General features: G+C 37.5%; 1 protein-coding gene across 2 annotated transcripts; it reads left to right on the top strand.

Moving 5' to 3' along the window:
- The first annotated feature begins 8,852 nt into the window (after nucleotides 1-8,852).
- Nucleotides 8,853-22,765, top strand: rnpc3 (RNA-binding region (RNP1, RRM) containing 3). Of its 2 annotated transcripts, none has more exons than XM_081353203.1 (16): nucleotides 8,853-8,898; nucleotides 10,401-10,560; nucleotides 10,659-10,706; nucleotides 10,794-10,903; nucleotides 12,637-12,738; nucleotides 15,469-15,580; nucleotides 16,176-16,244; nucleotides 16,419-16,561; nucleotides 17,783-17,908; nucleotides 18,043-18,197; nucleotides 20,209-20,376; nucleotides 20,714-20,808; nucleotides 21,088-21,146; nucleotides 21,308-21,440; nucleotides 21,631-21,703; nucleotides 22,121-22,764. In XM_081353203.1, exons 2-15 carry the CDS (start codon nucleotides 10,405-10,407, stop codon nucleotides 21,697-21,699), a joined length of 1,545 nt encoding a protein of 514 aa, XP_081209329.1. In that variant the 5' UTR covers nucleotides 8,853-8,898; nucleotides 10,401-10,404; the 3' UTR covers nucleotides 21,700-21,703; nucleotides 22,121-22,764. The 2 variants fall into 2 exon arrangements, with proteins under 2 accessions (XP_081209329.1, XP_081209328.1); XM_081353202.1 differs by having other exon boundaries at nucleotides 8,858-8,898; nucleotides 21,852-22,765.

Consider the following 22,765-nt stretch of genomic DNA (forward strand, 5'->3'; position numbering starts at 1 on the left):
TTCAGAGCATCTTGCAACCAGGGACGTCGTTAGGCCTATTTTAGGGGGGCTGAAGCTACCCCAAAATGTTCCTAAGCCCCCCTAAATGAAAATAAGAACAACAATAACAATTCGATTTATCAATAACCGTATCCTCATTCATATTTAGACGCAACAAATGATATATACAGCTACAAAAAATAGCCGAAAAGTCGGAAGTTGGACTGAAGTACAAAGAGTCGTTGTGCTATAAAGATGATGCACCGCACCGTCTCGTTGCATTGGTGTGAACTGTGGCAGCTTTCAGAGCGTTGCAGACCGGAGCGCTGCAAGAAACTGGAGGATTCATCTCGTCTCGTCGTTACTCTAGTCTGAAGTTGAACTTGCTATGCACCCCTCCCCCCCTCATCACGGTAAAACACAATGAAACGTGCATCACTCTACTTTCGTTTTCAATAACGTAATTCTCTTCAGGGAAAACCAATCAAGGCAAACATCGAACATATCGAAAACAAGGACTCGACAATACCGCTTTTTTTTTTTTTTTTTGGAAGGGAAAAGTGAGAGAGAATTGTAGCCCATCCGGACAAATGCCCTGATTAAAACAATTTTTAATATAAAAATAAAAAAAACTAGGGAATCACCGAAAACGTGAGGAAGATTCTGTTTTATTTCATTTATTGTAAGTGGCGATTGATAGCCCTATAATGTAGGCTACTGACGGTCATAGATAGCCTATCTAATCTATGCCCACGGTAACAAAGTTGCGCTGTTGAGGCTCGCGCTGTTATTTATAACATAGGCTATTATTGTTAAGAAACAATATATAGCCTAGGCTACACACGACCAGAGAGCTGTTTTCCTGAATGCCATCAAGATTGAAACCGAGACTGATTTCATAACAGTTCAATAAACAAATAATTAAAATTAAATCACTTACATGCAATGACTGTTTTTGTTCTGTTTCAGCATCAGCGAAAATAGTTCCAAACAACAGAACAATAGCGCATCTCACAGCAACACTCAGCCGTGTTTCATTAATGAATGATTCAGCGTTTTGAACGAATCTATTGAGTCAAAGATTCAATTATCCATTCATAAACTGCCTCATTCTGAATAAATCAGCCTTTTGAACGAATCGTTTGAATGAATGACTCAATGACTCGCTCATTAAGACGGTCGCCTGCCGCCTCCTACTGGCGGTTTAGTTTCATAAAGTATCATTCTTTTCAACATTCCTTATGTGTATATTCAAAAATATTTAAAATAATCTCATTTAATACAGTTATAATTTTTCCATGTAAATTATTTAATTTGATTGGTATAACTAACAGCCTAGTGTCTTATTATTTTAATTGAATATATTGATCAAATTTAAGAATTTGAAATGAAAGATGGAGCAAACATTTAATAAAATTAGGGAAAAATGCCCTTTATAAAGGAGTGTTTTCAAACAGTGATGTAATGAAACATTGACAATTTAAGTTTGAAGGGAGTAAAGCCTCTGTTTAGGCTATTAAGGAAATGTAATTTTGCCAAAAGAAGAACTTTTACTTTAAATAAATGTTCATTTTAAATCAGCCTACTTCAGTGTGATATGTTACCATATTATCATGCTTAACACTGAGAATTTGAATAATTGTAATGTGATGATCAGATGCAGATATCTAAATCAGAGAATATGGGCGGTTTGCGGGTGGATTATTTATTTTTAATAGTTTCGGGTGACTCAAAGTGCACCAGATTAATGAATTTATCTTTAAAATGTACAAAATTTTCTTCCGGGGGGGCATGCCCCCGGACCCCCCTAGAGGTACCAAACTACGCCAACAAAAATAGTGTGAGAAACACCATGATGATATACAAAAAATACAAATTTAATTACCTTATTATTAAAATACATTATTAGGATTTTACCACGTCCGCCTCATTTTGAACCAGGAAAAACCCTGTAAAGTGTACCCTGGGGGCTAAGCCCCCCCTTTCTTCCAATCCTAGTGACGTCCCTGCTTGCAACCAATGCATTGGTTGATTATTGTTCCCACTCTATAGAACATGACGGCAGTTCAAACATATCCCACAAAACGAGGGACAGGTGGTCTACACATCAAGAATTTCAAGATTGCCTGCCTACTCTACTCAGCAATGAAGACATTTTCTGGAAGGAAAAAAAAGAGAAAGAAATCATGTGTGCAACATCAAAGTGATTATTAATGGTATAACCAGGGTGAAGGAGGAGACCGCTATAGTGGTTATGGTGAACGTGTTCATGGCCATGTGGTCCATGTGGGGTGGGGCGCAGCATCACCGAGATAATTGCTAGCTGGGATATTGCTGCCTGGTTGGGCCTATGCATTGGGCGAGGTGCATGAAACGTAGATCAAAAGAAAATTCAAGCTAGACTGCTCAGCAAATCTCTTATTAGTGGGGCTCAAAAGCCAAAATAGCATGTCCTCCGCATGCATGAACATTGTGGTCACCTTGAAGCTTTATGCACTGCTAAGTTGAGTAATAAATGGCATTGCTATAGCAATTAGCTGCAGTTAGGGTTTGGCATCGAAGGGTATTCCTTACTTGTTAATAATTCAGTCTTGTCTAATTCTAAAACTAACAAGGCCATTCTTTGTTGTGTAAATTCAACCTCGTTCAGACTTTCCATCTAAATTATCAATTCAAATTATGTACATCACTTCTAGTCTATGAGCATTCTGAGCATAACCACAAAAACAGTTCACAAAACGAAAACTGCAAAGTCCTTTGGGCTAGAGTAAAACACTGGGTTCCTCCCAGCCCAAAGGACATGGTTTGATTTGTGAATCTCCCATTTTTTCTGAAGTGTGGAGCGCCCTGCCTCAAATTCCTTGTTAACAAACTCGACTCAAATCCTGCACAAAGGGACATTGAAACATGAGAATAAGGTCAGCCATTTAACACATCGAGTAATGTGTGCAAGAGGCAAGACTTTTCTGAAAACATCCCAAATGATTCTAATCTGATATTACATGTCAATGCAGGACTCATTTTGAGCCTGGCTGATCTGTCAAAACAGTTATATGATAACCTCAGTCAAAGCAACATAGTTCAAAGCTCTTGTGATCAAGGGAATGATGCCACAGGACTTATAACTCACTTCATTGATGGTGCAGAGAGAGAGGGAGGAAAAAAACCTTGAAATTCTTCTTCAGATCACACGGTTTTACTTAGAATTTTAGAATTCCTATTCACACTGGCAAAATAGTCACAGAAAAGAACAGTCACTGTTTGAATTTACTGGAAAACAAACACTTGGATAATGGTAGCTTACTGTCTGAAATAACTGGCGCACAGGTGCCATCTGAAACCACAGGATAGCCAACAACAGTGACTGTCTGGAAACATTAGAAAACAATCACTTTAAACATTGGAGCAAAGTCACTGTCTGAAAACACTGGTATTATGTACATCTGCTGTATATCAACCTACCAACTGAAAAAAAAAAAACATAAAAAAGGATCACAGCTTTACAAAAGAATTTTTTTTAATACCATTCGCAGTTTTGTCTTGCAAAATGGAAAATCTGTCTGCTTCACATTCTGTCACAAGCTTCAGTGTCTTTTGTCATATCAAAACCAGAGCAAGGCATCACAAAGGATAGGTTGTTCCCATTGTATTGGACTCACATCTGCATGGCACATTGCTCAGGAATCTGGTTTGTGCTGATATCACCATCATATGGACTTGATTTTCTGTTGTCCTGGGACTAATTAAAGAAATGATAACTCGAATCCACTCCACTGGCGCAGTGTTTCATCTGTCATAATTACAACCTGACTGAGATCCAAAACAACCCCCAAGTAAGCACTATGTGTCAAAAGCATGTTGTTTAGACATTGGCAGGTGCTGAAGGCCTTTTGGAGAGAAAGTCCAGGCATGAAAACTCCTCACCTTTCGGCGAAATTCGCCGTTTTAAAACCTAAAAGGGTCACCTACGTGATTTGTGCAGATCCGATGAGAAAATATTGAATGGGGGTGGGGGGGTCGAGGTCGAGGCCAGCATTTATCCCCTATAAAGTTACCATAAACTTCGCAGCTTTAAAAAACAATCATCATTCCTAATGCCGAAACATGACAGCCAATACGAGTCAGAGTAACGGGCAGAAATGTTTTCAAAGTCTTTTACACCGCGAGTCTGACAACTGGACACACTGCCGAACATAGAACCGCACGTCGGAAAGCAAGCCTGAGGTAAGTTAGCTTACAATGTTAACTGTCCTGTCAGATACAGACAGCGATGTTGCCAATGTCATTATTTTTACATTTTGACATAGAAGTGGGCGAGATAATATCGCGAGCGGGCGCGGGCGCCGTGAGCGCTGAGCGAGCAGGAAACAAGTAACAGTTAGTGCAGTGTTATTCATTGCGCGGCTCGCGAGCCTCAAGTGGCTCGCCAAGCTTTAATTTGTGGCTCGCATGGCGGTAAATAATACGGTGATATGATAATGCATTCACTAGAGATATTTCATAAAAACATTAATAACAAGTAGGGCTTTAACATTACCCGTTAAAAACTCACAGTGTCAGCTCTATTACAAATAATTTCGATTGGATTGAAAGGGGTGGTTTATCGAGAGAACGTGAAAAAACTTGATCGATTGAAAACCGAAACTGAAAGGACGACGTATGACGAGCTGAACGAGCTGTTCTCGTGATGAATAAAGTGTCATATAAATGAGTATCCTTTCATTCTATAATTCTCCTTTCACTCAGCATCTGTGAAGTGAAGCAGGACAGTCCTTGTTTCAGATTATCATACAGACGACTGGTTTGGGGCATTTTTAATGCGTGATAAATAGTAGTAGTAAATAGTTTTTTTTCTCTGACACCCGATGAAATGAGTAGATCAGCGGCCCATTGGTTCTTTTCTTGATTAAGTTAGTATAGAAATTAGTACAAAACTAATTATGAAAGTTTCCTTTATTTTTCAGTGCATTTGTTTTACAATATATGGCTATGGCAATATATGGAATTAATGCCGCCTTCTCACCTTTTTTACCCCTGACCTGTTTTCATGCCTGAAGTCAAAGAAACAGAAAGAGAGAGGAGGTTAGAAAAAGATGGAGAATAAGGAGAGATCTGAAAGTGTGGTACACAGAGTAGATCTCGTCTGTTTTCTTGATGCATGCTTGCACACAATGACATAAGGAATTACTTAGACAGAATGTAGCTTCCTTCCTCTGCAATTATTTCTGATTAAATCTTTCCTTTCACTTTTCAAGACAGGAAGACAGCAAAGGGAAGCAACTGCGTCAGCCTCACGGTCGATGTGATTTAAAGGTGCTAAGTAATTAAGTCATTTTGCTAACTTAAACCACACACTTTCAACAAAGACATGCATGCTTTTTCCTCAATTAATTTAGTCAATAACTTTAGAATTGTATATGACAAAAACACCATGATGAGTCATCAATATTATTATTTACTTTTCATAAAATACCAACGCTATCTCACGACCAATTCGTACGAATGATAAAAAGATGGCTTTCGTACGAATTCGTATGACCTCACTCGTACGAATTTGTACGATTTGTCTAAACCCACGTGATGGGTAGGTTTAGGGGCGGGGTCAGGGGTAGGTTATTCGTATGAATTCATACGAATTGGGCAATTCGTAAAATATGTACGATTTTGCACAAATCGTACTAATTTGTACGAGTGAGGTCGTATGAATTCGTACGAATTAGCCACCTCGTAGAATTTGTACGTTTTCCCGTGAGATCGGGTTGTAAAATACTGTAATTTTTAAATGCACATGGTGTATCCGCTACAAAACAATTTTGAATATGTTTAGGAGTATGCTATAAAAGCATGGACTAAAAGCCACAAAATTCCATATTTAATGCAAGTTTGGTCGAAGGCAAGAAACAGCACGCATATGCACTTTTCAAAAATTAAAATTCTGTCATCATTTACTCACCCTAAATTTGTTCCAAACCTGTATGAGTTTCTTTGTTCTGCTGAACAAAAAAGATATTTTGAAGATTGTCGTAACCGAACAGTTGATGGGCCCCATTGACTATGACCCCATACTATTGAAGTCAATGGTTCCCCACAAATGTTTGGTTACCAACATTCTTCAAAATATCTTCCTTTGTGTTCAGCAGAACAAAGAAATTCATACAGGTTTGGAACAAATTGAGGGTGAGTAAATGATGATAGGATTGTCATTTTTGGGTGAACCATCCCTTTAAGAATGTTCTAAGAGGCAGGATAAAAGTTTATAAGCGTCTTAAAATAACTGTATAATAAACAGCCTGTGATGCCTCTGCTTCCCTTTATGTTGAATCAGATAAAATGTCTTAACCAGGAACTCTTGAAAAATGGGAAAAGCACACATACATTCCCAAAGAGAATAAACAGGAAATTTGTGATTGTTTATCTGTTTACTTACTTTCCTTTAGGCATAGGACTCTGGCTGTTTCTGAACATTTGGGATTAAGAATTCTTTGCCTCCAGCAAGGACAGCAGGCTTGTTTTAGAGCTGTCATATAAATTACAGCAAGAGGAATGTAGTGTCACTGCTTGTGTTGATCCAGAAAGCACTTTTACTGCAGACAGGCCTGTTACACTGATCTCTAGCCCCCCACACCCACTCTCACCCAAATTAATGTTTGTTACTAGCAAACAACTCAGACTTTCTGTGCTGCCCACGGCCCATTGCAGTGCATCTATGGTCACAGTGGTACAGTTCAATCTTGAATGGCTTTCTTATATGGATTACGTTCTGAATCAGTTTGTTTTAATATAGTCATCTCTAATTTAGCTCATTAGAAAAATGAATATTCAGTAAAAATCAACTGTACGTCTGTCCACTAACCACTGCTAATCTATTAATTTCTATAAAATTTTACCCTTCCTTTTAAAATAGAGAGGGACTACATGGTTTACCAGCAAAAAATAATTTGTAACGCTGCAGAACCATTTAAATAAGCGCCATAAAATAGAATATAGCACTTTTATTTTTAAAGACTATGCAAACGTTAATTGGTAACACCACATTACCATTTAAATTATCTGCAAAAAATACATATATATATATATATACTACATGGTTTACTTGCAAAGATTAATTTGTAACCACAGGACCAATTAAATGAGCTGCAGAAAATACAATATTGAATATTTATTTTTAAACTATGGATTATCTGCAAAAATCTATTTGTAACATCACATGGCCATTTAAATGAGCTGCAAAACCCCCCCGAAATAAATAAATAAATATAGAGAGAGACATGGTTAATAATTCTTTATTTATTTCATATTTTTGAAGAAAGACAGACTACATGGTTTAGTAAATAATTTGTAATGCTGCAGGACCATTTAAATAAGCTGCAAAATATACAATATTAATAAATAAATAAAATTAGAAAGAGAGATTGCATGCTTTATCTAAAAAAAATTTTTTTATAACATCACAGGACCATTTAAACATACTGCAAATAACACAATATAATAAACATTTACCATGTTATTAGGTCTATAATATATTTTATTGCAAACTACTTTACATTAACATCCGTCACCACCATCAAACAATGATCGACAGGCTTCTGGAGAGTTCACAGTACTGTCCGACCACAAGTAGTCAGCATGATAGATGATTTATGCTTCACAAGGCAATGCTGATGGGGCACAAACCTTTCCTTCTTGACACGTTTCTGTCACTAGCCGGGCCAGCTGACAGGGTGGTCAGAGACGGGCAGTCCCGTTCCCCGCTCTCTCAGGCTTTGGCTGTTCAGGCCAGGGATTAGATACCTTCCGCTCCTCCCTTCACCTGTGAAATTTCAGAGCCGGCCAGACTGAAAGGGGGCATTGTTCCCCCCGTAAGGAATGCCCATGTTGTCCGCAATGGAGAAAAAAAGAAGAAAAAAAACTTAATTTGCACTGGAATTTGGAGGCTGTCTGACAATGGTGAGGACGCTCTCCAAGTTAAGTTGGCCCTTAAACCAGGGTCACTTCTCTGTGACTGTTACCAGAGTATAACACAAACTCATAAAAGCTGTCATCAAGTTTGAAATTGTATACTAATGAGGTTCCAACTACCTTTCATAACTCAAAAATGAAAAAACTAACAGACAATATGTCATGGGACTGAAATTTGGCAAAAAAAAAAGTATTTATAAGGCACAATGGTGACAACCAATCCAGATCTGCAACTGCTAGGCCACCCTAGGCAAATATAAACTGTTGCCAACTTACCACACGATACATTTATCTTTCAAGCTCATTGAATATGGATTCTTGAAAATGTGAAAAGGGGTGTCATGGAAAAAAAATTCTGAATAAGTAGGACTCAGGAGACAGAGAGGCAGTATGACTAGGAAGGAAGAAGGGAGGCAAAGATTTGGCTTGGTTATATGCCAGCCATACACACATTTGTCTGATCTCCACATAGTATGAGCATTACAGAGAAAGACCAGTAGAGTGAAGCCATTAGCACTCATAAAAGTCAGCTTGTGTTTGGCACACTGACACGAATACACGTTGACCGCATTCAAAGCTCAACCATTCAATCCAGTAACCAACATTATTAGAAAAATATATATTGCAACTTTACAAACAATACTACATTTTTTGACTAATTAAATGAATACATAAATCAAACAGCTTAGAATTTCAACACTTTCTGAATGTTAAGCACCTCTTTACTGAATACATGCTGACTAAAATGCTGATCCTGATTAATTCCGTTATCAGCAGTGCCATCTCCTGGCCAAAAAAAGAGAGAAGAATTTTCTGGAAGTTGACCGTTTGTGATTGATGTCCATTGCGCACCAATCAGTGAAGGAAATGGCCCGCAAACAACCAATCAGGTATCCGATTTCCTTGACCTCACTAGACACGCCCACAAACTTAGTGCGGAAGAGGGTGAATTTGAACCGGGTATGTGTGTCTCATATCTCTCGCTCTTAACCCTTGACTGTGTCATTTACGATCTTTATGGTGCTCTATATTTCTTTAGAAGCGCAATGCTTTATTTATTAATTTTTATTTCAACCATAAACGGTCGTTTATCTGTACTCGTTTTTTCTGTTGCTGCTAATGTTTTGTCAGGCTCGCTTCACAACAAAACCTCTCAACTTGCTTTTGCAAATTTTTTAACTGTTTAACGTTACTTACGAACAAAATCTTAAGCCTGTTACTCCTTGAATGCAAATTCAACGTGTCCTTCAGTCTTTGATAAGGGTCAGATATAAGAATAGTCCTCTTTAGCCTGTGCAGATACTGTGTTTCCAGGACTTCATTCCCCCTGAACAACAATAGATGCTTAGCTTCAGTTCCGGAAAGACACGCTGCAGGATTATGCAGAAAGTTTGCTCTGTCATAGTATTGAAAATAACTAAAATGCATTAACCCATGCATTCTATTTAATTTTTAGATGTACTTAATATACTAATAATATATAATAATGAAGGTAATAACTGTCTAGATGAATCCAGTTTGAAGCCAATTATTTTATGAACAGTATTTATTTATGTCCCTCGCAAGTTCTCGTTAAAGGGAAACATAGTTCACCCAAAAATGAAAATTCTGTCAGCATTTACTCTCCCTCAAGTTGTTCCAAACCTGTATGACTTTCTTTCTTCTGCTGAACACAAAAGAAGATATTTTGAAGAAAGTCGACTGATGGACCCCATTGACTTCCATAGTAGAAAAAATAAATAAAAATACTATGGATGTCAATGGGGACCAGCAACTGTTTAATTACCAACCTTCTGTAAAATATCTTCTTTTGTGTTTAGCAGAAGAAAGGAAATCATACAGGTTTGGAACAACTTGAGGGAGAGTAAATGATGACAGAATTTTTATTTTTGGGTGAACTATCCCTTTAATGTGAAAACATGTTATTATTATTATTCCAATGCAAAAAAATAATGATACTTATTTTTTTATATTATAATGTTGAGATTTTATACAGTCCAGCTATTTTTAATGAGTCTGGGCAGGATTGAAATATATACAGTATGTATTGCTGTTGCAGTATTGGCATGTGGTGAGGGAAATTAGCATAATTGCCACAAAATAATGGCTTTTCAAGAAAAAAAAATATATTTATTGGTCAAATTTGTAGCAAACATTTATTATTATTTATTTTAGATTGGGAACATTCATTTGGTTAAATGTATTATGCACATTATTGCATTTATATTGATGTTAAAAACATTAGGCTAATTTGATGTCCAATGTAAGGGAAAGCTGTGGACATGAAATCAAAATTAAGGTGACTTGTAACTTTTATAATTCAGCAAGTCTTTGTTTTGGCTCACTAAACTACAATGAAAACATGCTTTTTTACCCTCTGCTCGCTTTAAAGACGCACATGCCATTTGCATCATGAACTAAGAAATTTACTAATGGACTTAATTGTTTTTCTTTGAATGTAGAATCATGGCAGAGACGGACGAGGCCGACGTTCAAACAAAGAAAAGCAAAACCCTCATCGTACGGCATCTGCCCAGAGAACTCAACAGAGATGAGAAAGAGGATCTTCTGAAATATTTTGGTGCCTCCTCCGTAAGAGCGCTGTCAGAGAAGGGACCACTAGTAAGTCGTAAGATTTGGAAGTACAAAAGTTGCAAATTGCTGTGGGTAAAGGATGCATTGAATAAATACAGCTGACCTGATTGTATTGTCGTCTGCAGAAGCATATGGCATTTGCAACTTTCAGCAGTCAGACCTCAGCCTCTAAGGTAAAATTAAAATACACATGCTCCTCTTGTGGTTTAAGAGATGGCTTCGACATGTTAGTAATCCAAATTGCTTTTCTCCACCCACAGGCGCTAAACAGACTTCATCAGCTGAGAATCCTTGGTCACACACTAGTGGTTGAGTTTGCTAAAGATCAAGACAATGTCAGTGTTTTGAAAGACCCACCTGTGTCTAACAGGTAAATGGCAAAATCAATCATAACAATAGACTTTCAGCTATTCCTATTCCTTCTCTCCTCTAATACACATTGTCCAAACATGTCTCTGATTGGTTAACTGTCCATTTCTATATTTTATCATTATTGTGTTTATGGATGTTTCTTCAAATATGGGCACTTTTACGTGACAGGGGTTGATTCAAACAAGCATATTTAATTTAGTTATATGTAGGCTAGTTCACATTAAAACTCTCTTGGAAATTTAAATCATTTATTTGGCTACTTTTCAAATTCCTTTTTTGAATAGATTTGCATGATCCTTGTCTCAGGAAAAACTCAATTGACTTACATATTTTAAAAACATTGATAATATTCACAAAGATTATATACATTGTTTACAAAACTACACAACATTTAATTTCTGACCAACAATTTTGCCAATATAGTTTTATTAAAATTTTCGACAAAATTGTCAGTTTATTTGATGTAAAATGAGAATTGTATTGTGTGAAGAAAAAAATTAGGTAAATATAGGTTAAAACAAATATTTTTGTTGTGTGTCATTTCTAATCAATCTTTTTTTTTATGCCAAAAAATAGTGAAAATATTTATAGGATCTAAGAATACATAAAATTATAGCTATGAAATTAGCCTTAGAAAGACACAATAGTCTGCTATTTTATTTTAAAAATGTTAAAAATATAATTTCCAACACATAGCCTAATCATATTAAACACAATTCATAATTAGAAAGGATTTGGAAATTTTCATGATATTTCAGGAAAAATTACAATTTTCCCATAATGCATGTACACACACTGCTGAACATCGTTAGTAGACAAGTTAAAGTAGTAGTTTTTATGACAAATATGTTTTAAGATAGTTTATTTTCTACAAGTTCACATGATCAAAAATAGTCCATATTTGAAGAAACACCCTTATATTCAGTGTTGGGGAAAAGTCATATACATCACAATATTTCATTACTCCCTAATAAAGTAAATAATTGTGTTACTTTTTATACTGTAGCATGACTTTTTTTCTCACCTGGGCTGGGCTTGTTTGTTTGTTTTGTAATAATAATAATAAAAACTAAAAGTTCTATTTTCAGAAAATCAGACTGAATGAAATGAAAATTCATGCCTGACAAACTGCTACCATTCTGGGTTGCAGAAAAATAGGAAAGACAAAAAAATAAAACACAAATGTGATGTTTATCTAAAGCCATTTTTACTGATTGGTATGCTTGAATTGGATCATTGAATGTCAGCAGCAAAAACATTGATTCATTAAGTGAGATTAAATGCATAAAGTATATTTGTTTTATTTACATTTAATTATTGCAGGTTTGCGTATTCTGATTTTGCATTTCACTGCTTTAATCATTTTGAGGAATACTGAATCTGTTTTTATGCAAATGAGATGCATAGAGATAAATACATGCTCACATTTAGTAGATCTATAATAACCATCATGTTCACACAGTGCACACAACGCCTCTGCACTTACTTCCAATTTCTCTTAACATGGGGACAGGAGAGGTGTCAGTCAATAAATGGGAAAACAAAGTAACTCGTGTTACTTATTTGAAAAAGTGATTCAGATATTTTGTTGTAAATGTAAAAGTAGTGTTACTTCACTAGTTACTTAAAATAATCTGATTTTTTAACTTGCGTTACTTGTAATGCCTTACTCGCAACACTGCTTATATTTATAATAAAACGCCCCCCATAATAGTTTTCCTTCTGTTTCAGTGGTGCTGGTGCTAAAGCTGAAAAGGAGAAGAAAGAAAAACAACAACAACAACAACAACACAATGTTCCTATGATGGACAACAGCATTGCTCCCAGTCTGGGGTAGGTGTACACGTGCGTCTGTGTTTGTTTCATCAGCACATTGACTTCCTCTCACATTTGCGATCTCACTGTGTCACTGTGTTTATGATGTCACTGGAGATTTGAGACAGGCTAACGCTCTCGGCTGACATCCCTTACCTGGTGTCAGTAGTTCAGGCCCTGGTAATCCTGTAGGAAGTGCCCATAGCGAATAGAGAAAGAGGGAGAGAGGAAGTTGGCGAGTGGTTGTCACCATCCGTCTCATGTCCAATTACAGGCCCATGTCTCAGAGTGTCTGTTCTGCGGTGACAGCCCGTCTGCTCTTGCCATGTGGTGGCACCAGGTGGCCTTTGATAAAGAGACCGTGGGCTAAGATATAATTTTGCACAAGGAGCCTGCACTTCACCCTCACTTAACGAGCGGAGCTGTGACAGATTTTTATTTATTTAATTCCACCAGAGCAGCTCGTGCACAGAACAGGGTGGCTTGAAAAGTGTTTTTCAGTGCTGTGATGCTCTGAATGAGGTGCAGACCGTTTCCATGATAGAACATGCAATCAAATTCAACTTGAAAGAGTCTTGACATTCAAAGCATTTGGCTTGTGAGGGAAAGTCCGTTACAAAGTTGGATCTTGGAGTTGTGGGTATATATATATATATATATATACATACACACAGATGAGCCAAAACATTATGACCACCTGCCTAATATGCTGTTGGTCCTCTACGTGCTGCCAAAACAGCGCTTACCCGCTGAGCCATGGACTCTACAAGACCCAAGAACGTGTTCTGTGGTATCTAGCACCAAGACGTTAGCAGCAGATTCTTCAAGTCCAGTAGGTTGCAAGCTGGAGCTGCTGTGGATTGAACTTGTTGGTCCAACAAACCCCACAGATGCTCAATTGGATTGAGATCAGGGGAATTTGGGGGCCAGGGCTCTTCATCATGTTCCTCAAACCATTCCTGAACAATGTGTGCAGTGTGGCAGGGTGCATTATCCTGCTGAAAGAGGCCACTTCCACCAGAGACCACCATTGTCATGAAGGGGTGTACCTGGTCTACAACAATGTTTAGGGAGGTGGCACGTGCCAAATTTACATCCACATGAATGGCCGTACCCAGGGTTTCCCAGCAGAACAGATCATCAGATCATCACACTCCCTCCACCGGCTTGCCGTCGTTATACAGTGCATCCTGGTGCCATCACTTCCCCTGGTAAACCGTGCTCATGTACATGGCCGTCCACTTAATGTAAAAGAAAACGGTTCAGGCGACCTTCTTCCACTGCTCCAAGGTCCAGTTAAGACCCTTACGTGTCCATTGTAGGCACTTTCGAAGGTGGACAGGGGCCATCATAGGCACATAGGATTAGTCTACGGCTACGCAGCAGAGTGTGATGCACTGTGTGTTGTGACACATTCCTCCCATAACTATTACTAAAATTTTATGTGACTTCTGCCACAGTAGACCTTATGTTGACTCGGACCAGACATGACAGCCTTCGTTGCCCTCGTGCATCGATGAGCCATGGGCGTCCAACACACTGTTGCCGCTTTGTGGTTTGTCCCTCCTTTGTCCCTCCTCAGACCACTGTTGGTAAATTCTCACCACTGCTGCTGACCAGGAGCAACCCACAGGCCTTGCTGTTTCACAGATACTCTGACCCAGTTGCCTTGCCATAACAATTTGGCCCTTGTGACTCACCTGTGACTGGTCATAATGTTTTGGCTCATCAGTGTATGTTTATATATATATATAATATAAATATATATGTATAAATAATATAATATGTATATATATGAAGAGTTCAGATACAAAAGCCTCTAAATGCCATCTGAAATTTTCTTCTAGAATGATCATTTTGATCAAGCTTGTATATTTAAGTTCAGTAATTTCATTTAAATGACGATTAATAGGTCATTTTCATTGCCATTTACGTGAAATTACTGAACTTAAATATACGAGCTTGATCAAAATGATCATTCTAGAAGAAAATTTCAGATGGCACTTAGAGGCTTTTGCATCTGAACTCTTCATATATATATACATTTATATATATTATATATATATACATTCAAATATAAAAACATTTATTTATTTATTTATATCTAATAGCAGACACTTACATTTTTATTTTTATTTTCAAACTTATTAATAAATAATAATAATCATAATGGAATTAGGTATTTTTTAATTGTAATTATTACAAATATTATAATTAATTATCTTGCTAAAATCTTACTGCTCTCATACTGGCAACGATCACTAAATTAGTTTAATGGCGACTTTATGAGACTTAAATACATTAAAAGCTTAATTTTATATTACCAGCAAAATCATTATGAATATTTTAAATATTGCCTGCCCTAAATTAGGTACTACAGTAATAATATTCAGTATTGGTGAGTATTGGTATAATAAAAGTTATGATGGTACAAACTTACTTAGAGTGTGTAAATTCTGTAATCATAAAAATAATAAAATATAAAATCTAGTTATAAAATGTTGGCCACAAAAAAAATAAAAAAGAGTTACTTTTTGTTTGTAACTTGTAGCTGTAACTGTAGCTAACTAAGGGTAGCTGCTCACCCGTTCCTGAATGCAGGCGTGGGCATTTACCAAAGCCAAATATTTGTTCCTTGTTCTTATATTTATGCTTCACCATTATGTTCATGGATTTTGTCATGGGTAGCATAGCATTTCTGGAACGACTTGCAATTTTTCATGTATGCTTTTTTCTTTCCTCCCGCAGGTTGAAATTTCAAACAAATCCAACGCTGAAATATTTATACCCTCCTCCTTCGAGTGGAATTTTGACAAACATTTCACACACACTTTTGAGTGTACCCAAGTTCTACGTTCAAGTGAGTAGAGACAACAAAGTATTTTTTTCCCCTGTCTTTGTTGTTGGGAATGTGTAAACAAGCACATCTATATGATTACCTCTTGTGTACCAGCATCTCTCTCCCTCTTTCAGGTTTTTAGGTCATATCAGGTCAAAAAGATAGGAAAACGTTCTCACAGATCTCAGAGTGGCACTAATGTGATTTCTCTGAATCAAGTCCAGTCCCTAAAACATCAAACCACAATATTTGAAGGGAATTATTCTGATGGTATTTATATCGCGCTCATGTGGGAGGGATGAGTGATGTATTTAACATTTTCCCTTAAGCTACACCGCACCACTTTGTGAAACAGCATGATATAATCTGGCCTGCCTTTTGGTGGCGCTAGCTTTCTTCTAACAGGCTGGTGTTTTAATCACATTAAATCTGTTGCTCAGAGCTCCGTTTTAGAGCCATCACTGAGCCTAAATATATTCCAATGCAGCAATCTGGGTTACATATGGAGCCAGGGTCACAATTAATGTTTGTGCCCAAGAAATATGCAGCACCAGGTGTGTGAATACAACACACACACACACTCACTTTTTCATCAGATGAACATGTTCCTCCACAGGTTCTTCACTTGATGAATAAGATGAACCTCCCCAGCCCATTCGGCCCAGTGACGCCTCGTCCGCCAATGGTGAGTTGGTATATGCGCTTTTGTGAATGTCTATCTTATCTTAAATTGAAGTCTGAATTCAAAGTCAACCTCATCCCTGATGCTTTGCGTTTCACTGAATCCCATCAATATAAGTGCTATGCTAATATTGATGAGCTACACAAAGGTGTAACCCACTCATCTGCACCGTTTCAGTTTGAGATGCCCCCAGGCCCACTGCCGCCCATGCCCCCACCCTTCCCCCCACAGAACCCTCCTCTCCCGGAGCACGAGGAGGGGGCGTCGGGCAGTGAAGAAGAATCCGAGTATGAGAGTGGAGATGAGGAAGATAAAGAGAGGTAGCTGGCTTTCCATCTTTCTATTTTATTTACAAGTTGTTTAAGTAGTTTGACATTATTAGTAGATGCGTGCAATCTAAATAATGTCTGAAGCGCAGTGTATGCAAGCGAGTTGTGTTCTGAAGTGTATCCGAACTGAATTCGAAAATCAGTAGTAAAGTATGTTGAATGTGTCAATGTATGTGTTGCGTTCTTCAGTGTTTCCAAACGGGGCTATGTAGCTATAGAGTTAGTTAAAGTTAAAGGAGCAGTAAGCGATTTCTGAGAAACGCTGTAGAAAGTGGATTGAACCGAGCACTGCACTACATCACACAGCCAATCAGCAGTAGGGGGTCTATACACTCATGATGGGGGAGGAGAGAGAGAGAGAGCAAGAGGGAGATTTAAAGAAGGGAGGGGTGTGTTTGTTTGGGTTCATTTCAAATATCAACAGTGTTTCTCAGAAACTGTGAACATGTTAATAGCAAACCTGTATGATTTTTTTCATCAAGGATGCATTCAGTTGATCCAAATTTTAAGCAGCACAACTGTTTTTAACAGTGATAATAATAACAAATGTTTCCTGAGCAGAAAATCATGATTTCTGAAGGATCATGTGACACATAAGACTAGTAACATCAAGTACATCAGATATCAGACAAGTAATGATGCTGAAAATTAAGCTTTTTCACATAAATAAATTACATTTTAAAACATATTTAAAAAAGAAAACAGTTATTTTAAATTGTAGCATTTCCACACTATTACTCGTTTACTATGAGACTTCTTTCAAAAACATTTAAAAATCATACTGACCCTAAACTTTTGAACAGTATTATTCAATGCTAAAATTTATATTTTAACCAGAGTCGTAAATGTAAAAACATGAGAAATGAGCATGTACAATTAAATGTTCAATATCAAAATATCAACAATAATAAACAAACCAGATTTTTCTGGCCTTAATGGGCGTTTTCCCTGCAGACAGACAGATTACTAACAAATATTGTGCTTGCCACATGTCTAAAATCTAAATGCCTAAAAATAAATGTGATAGTATTTTTGACTATGCATCATCAGCATTGGCATGTTTTCTCATGACAGATTGTCAGCCTCCAGAATGGCAGCAGCTAAAAGCTGCAAAGTGTTCAGTTTGTTTGTTTCATTGCTGTATTTTGCCTTGCTTTCAAAAGCCATACATGTTTAATAGCTTCACACTTCTTCTCCCTGCGTTCCACAAAGGATGATCAGACTGATGGGCCTTGTTAACCAGCCATGCAAAAGACCGCTGAGAGCAAAGACTTCTTCCAAGAGAAAGAAACCCAAACTAAAAGACTTCCTGTTTATTCCCAAACCGGATTCCCACGGGTAAGCTGTCATCTAAATTTCACTCAACCATAAGCTTCTTTATAATTAGTAAAATTAAGCAACGCCTTATAGTTTCAAAAGACCACCTTATAATACAAAGAGATTTGCTGAAAGCTCAATGTTGTATCTCTCAGACCCTCAGGCCCAGCCCTGCAGCCAGCAGACGTGTTCGAGCAACCTCAGATGCTCGGACAGAAGAAAATTGAGTTCCATATATCGGCTGAGGTGTCCACCATCCTCGAGGGGCCTGGACAGAATCAAGAGCGGCAATTCGCAGATGTGACTGAAGGTAAGGCTTCAGGTCCCCCGCCACTCCTTCTATCCCATCATTCATTTATCCATCCGCCTGCATCACCGAATGCGCCCCAGGTTCACCCATCCATCCTGAGCGGACCTGCTCAATTAACACAGCAATTAGCCCTGAGAATAGTGACTCAGCTGGAGAGAAGATTTAATGTATCGGGCTGTCAGCAGACCGAGCTGCTCTCACCATGAGGCGCCAAGACCCTCCCCTGTGTCAGGATAACCCTGAAACTTTATTCGGGAATAGGCTGCACGATACTGGAAAGAAAACTCATTAAATCGTCAAAAATAGCAATATTTAGTTTTTCTGCAATATGAACAAGTATAGGAAGTTTGACCAGATGACTTGAATATCTCTATTTGGAAAGAATGATTAATTCTAGAATAATTTAGGTGATTTTGTTGGGGAGTGCATCTGCATAGAAAACAAATAAAATAAATAAATAAATAAATAAATAAATAAATTCCTCAGACTAAATAATTACTTTTAAGTGCGAAATCTATTTAAGGCTGAACTATTTGAACAAAACAAGACGTACTTGCGTTTACTCTTTGCAAAATCTAACTTAAGCCATAAAGTTAACAGAGTAAAAAAAAAAATCTCTTTCCACTTGAGTTTTCACAGGCCACATTCACACATAATTATTTTATTGTGATTTATTATTAAATAAATCAAAACAAAATAATTATATTGTAATAGTACAATTGTACTTTAAAATAAAAAATAAATTAATAGAATTTAATAAAAAAACAGTACTAGTATTTACTTCTTAATTTGTTCAACTGCATACCTTAAAGCTTTTAATTTGACGGGTAGCCAACAAATAAACAAATGTGCTGGCAGTTTCAGAGTGAAGGCGCTGTATGTTCATTTACACGCATGCAGCTCACAGCATCTCAGAACAGCTTTATTCACAGTAACTGAACCAAGCTGTTCTGAGACACTGTTTCATGAACTACACGTGTGTAAATGACGTGGTTCACTCTGAACCGGTAGCATATATATATTTACTTAATTAAATCGCAGCTTGTGCAATTTGATAATCGCACTAAGCCTTATTATGATATCAGTTCTGTTTTGATATATTGTTGTGCAAACCTAATTCAGGAATCATGAATGATGGAACTCGTAAACAAAATAAAACGCACACTAAACTTTTCGGTGCGAATACATCTTTGCAATTATTTAATGTTGGCACATGCAGACACAGCAAATAAAAGCCACCCTCTGCTCTCAAATTGAGATTCCCGGTCTTTTGTTTACTTTATCTTCCTGTTTGTTTTCCATTAATGTCTATGACCAAAAAACGGAGATGAAAACCTTTCAAAGTCAAAGAGCTTTCCTAACCCTCTTTATAAAAGAAACTAGCACAGGGCTGGTAGTTATTTTCATTATACTTGCTTTCTACTGATGTTTAAATGACGAGAAACGTCAAAGAAATCCACCTCTCTGAGGGAACTTATCAGCTCTTCCTGCTCTAGTACACTTTAGGCACTATAGATCTGTCAGACAAGTTTCCAGAGGATTTGTGTAGCCTCGCTGCTTCCCATAATTCCTCATACGCTTTTGCTTACGGCTTACTGCCAACTGCCAGGTGACATCTCCAACTGCGCTATGAAAGAACCTGAAAGGAAACCCCATGGAGCGTGACCCCCCGCAAACACACCAGTGTCACCCTCTGAGATTAATACACTCGCCTGTTTTTCCTCTGGCTTGGATTTTCCACTTTATCTGAATTTACGTGCCTTTTGTTATTGATTACAGGTATTGATTCTGCTTTTCTGCATGACAAGAAAACAATCCTGTGCTTTCTAGTTTGTTTTGAAGAGTCAAAGGCTTGTCATTTTGATGCGTGTTGTTCACACAAGACTTCGGTGCCGCCTTTCACTTGTCATCATTGAAATCTGCAACAGGCAGCCTTTCACAAACAGATTGAAATTGAGCACCGTGACAGTTCAAAACTCGCTCTAATTATGTTTATGCAACTTCTTCCTAGACACGGCAGAGAAGGAGGTTTCCGCTCAGGAAGCCTCAGAAGGGTTCGGGAAGATCTACCCAAGCGCTCAGGTCCCCAGACAGGAGGAAGAGAAGGAGGAAGATGAGGACATCCCCTCGGAGTTCATCTCTAGGAGAGAGCTAGAGAGAGGCAGACTCTCCAGAGACGGTGAAATACTCTCAAATTGTGCACGCAAACACTCTCTTTTTTGTAGTACACCGAACATCAAATAGAATTGAGAAGCTCTACTAAAGAATTTAGCTTCGAGTGTTCACAAGAAAGATGCAGTCAGTCTTTAAAGAGGAAATTAATATTTGATAGCACACCAGGCTGTCGTCATATGACTGTTTGTATGTTTCAGATGTTTGCTAGTGATTACTGGCAGGCATTTATTTTAAGTCAGCCAGTCATTCCTTTAACGACTTTGTTTCAGATTTACTTTTCACATGACTGTGTATGTCTGTTGTATTGATTTATTTTGTTATTGATTCTTTTACATTTACAGAGATAAAGAAAATGTCTGTGTTTAAAAATTACGAACCCGGAGAACCAACCTGCAGGCTTTACGTTAAGAATATTGCAAAGCAAGTTGAAGAAAAAGTAAGCATCTGGATAATAGAATGGATTATTACCCAGTTATTGTAATAACTATAATAAGTACATAGTATGTATATGCGGAACAGGACTGTAAAATAAAGTGCTACCAATATCACTACTCTTTATCATTACAGTATACACCAAATATACATATTTGTATTCTATATATAGCAAATTCTTAAGATCACATACCACTTCATCAGCATGTGTCTAGAACAGCCTGACAGCTCATAATTCTCACTTTAGTACCAGGTATATAACCCATCTTAATCTTTTCCGCAGGATCTGAAGTTCATCTATGGCCGGTATATCGACATCTCTTCAGAGGAGGAGAGAAACATGTAAGCACCACTGTCTAATGCCTCAGGCCCTTGTCTGAGGCCTCAACTCCTCAAATCACTATCAAAGCCATTGAAAAGCAAACATTGTTCTCAGGAGCGATGAATAAAGGCGAGTTCTTCATGAACATGTGCTGATGTATAAGCGTGCTTGTTCCCGTCAGGTTTGGTATTGTTTTGATGAGAGAGGGGAGGATGAAAGGTCAGGCATTCGTCGAACTCCCCAACGAGAGAAGCGCGGAGAAGGCCTTAAAGGAAACCAATGGATATATACTCAACGACAGACCTCTTGTGGTGGTATCCTTTGTTTTCAGCCGTTCTCTGCATTAACACTCTGACAGACATGTATAGATGAAGAGTCATGTAGAGATCCACTTGAGCTGTTTTTAGACATGCTGGAATTTATGTTTTTGTCTAGGTTCATCTAGGATTTATTATTACAAATGTTTTTCTGTCAAATAACGGTATGCCTTAACTTAAACTTTAGCACTTCGCCAGATCTGCAAAACCTAAACAGGAATCTGCTGACTCAAAGAAAGGAGGGAAAAAACACTAAACTGGTGGGTTAAGGATCACTTTGAGATCAACACTATATGTATTTATTTTTCAAGCTGTCCGTATGTTGGAGTGGGTTGGTGAAAATGTACTGAATGTTTATTATTAGAGCTTCTAGATTTTTAAGCTTGATTTTTTTTCTATTTGTTTAAGATGATGTTGATGTTGCATCAAATTACCTCAGTCATGAGCCTACGGGAGCTCCATCTTTACTTCATATCCTTTAAAATATCCTTTTAAAAGAGTTATTTAAATTGCTTGCTTTTATCAAAAAATATATAGGTAATAATAACTGAATTCTTCCAAATGTCAAGCAATGTTTTTCTGCCTCAGCACTGTCCTTTAGCATAAAATAAAATTCATTCATTGTCGCACATAAATCTTATTACTATTCACATATTTTCCCTTCTATTTTATTGCAGACTGCAGCTGTTGAGTCCTGTTGGGCTGAAGTCCATCATCATCTATTGTAATTTTTATTTGATTTTTTTAGGAACCGATTTTCTTGCAATACAGTAAAATAAAAGGAAATAATACTGCCATCTGGCATCTTCATTGAAACTGCTGCCCAATTTCAAGACCATAGCTATGTTGTTTATATATACTTTTATGTCTAATATTGTTATTAATCTGGGTTGTTTGTGCGCTCAAGGTTGCAAAAGGTCGGATCCTGATGTTTAATGGTACCGGTATTGTTTTGCACGCACAACATGTGCCTTTGAAGTGAAGGGGAATAAATTTAAAAGTCGCTATCAGTCAGCCGGCTCATCTTCCAGCAGCACAGCAACAGATGGTGCTGTCAATACAGCAAAGCTCAGACAAACACAAACAATACACAAGAAAGACTGTGACCAGGGCTGGCTCGACTCGGAAGATTAGCTGTTATTTGTTTATTGTACTTTAGACTGTAGTTCTGAGATCTAAGATTCTCAAGATGCATTGCGCCAGGTTTGATTTTTGGGACTCCAAATGTTTAATTGGTTTTCATTATCAATCATGTTGCTCTTGACATTGCATGAGATTTGAGATTTTCTGCTTTGAAAATATTAAACCACTGTCCATGGGAT

Source organism: Scardinius erythrophthalmus (assembly GCF_964197995.2).
Source record: "Scardinius erythrophthalmus genome assembly, chromosome: 22".
In the NCBI taxonomy this organism is placed as follows: domain Eukaryota; kingdom Metazoa; phylum Chordata; class Actinopteri; order Cypriniformes; family Leuciscidae; genus Scardinius; species Scardinius erythrophthalmus.

Coding starts and splice junctions, on each gene's coding strand:
- rnpc3 (XM_081353203.1), top strand. CDS start 10,405: ATGGCAGAGACGGACGAGGCCGACGTTCAAACAAAGAAAAGCAAAACC. Junction 10,904..12,636: donor GACCCACCTGTGTCTAACAG/GTAAATGGCAAA, acceptor CTTCTGTTTCAG/TGGTGCTGGTGCTAAAGCTG. Junction 18,198..20,208: donor ATTCGCAGATGTGACTGAAG/GTAAGGCTTCAG, acceptor ACTTCTTCCTAG/ACACGGCAGAGAAGGAGGTT.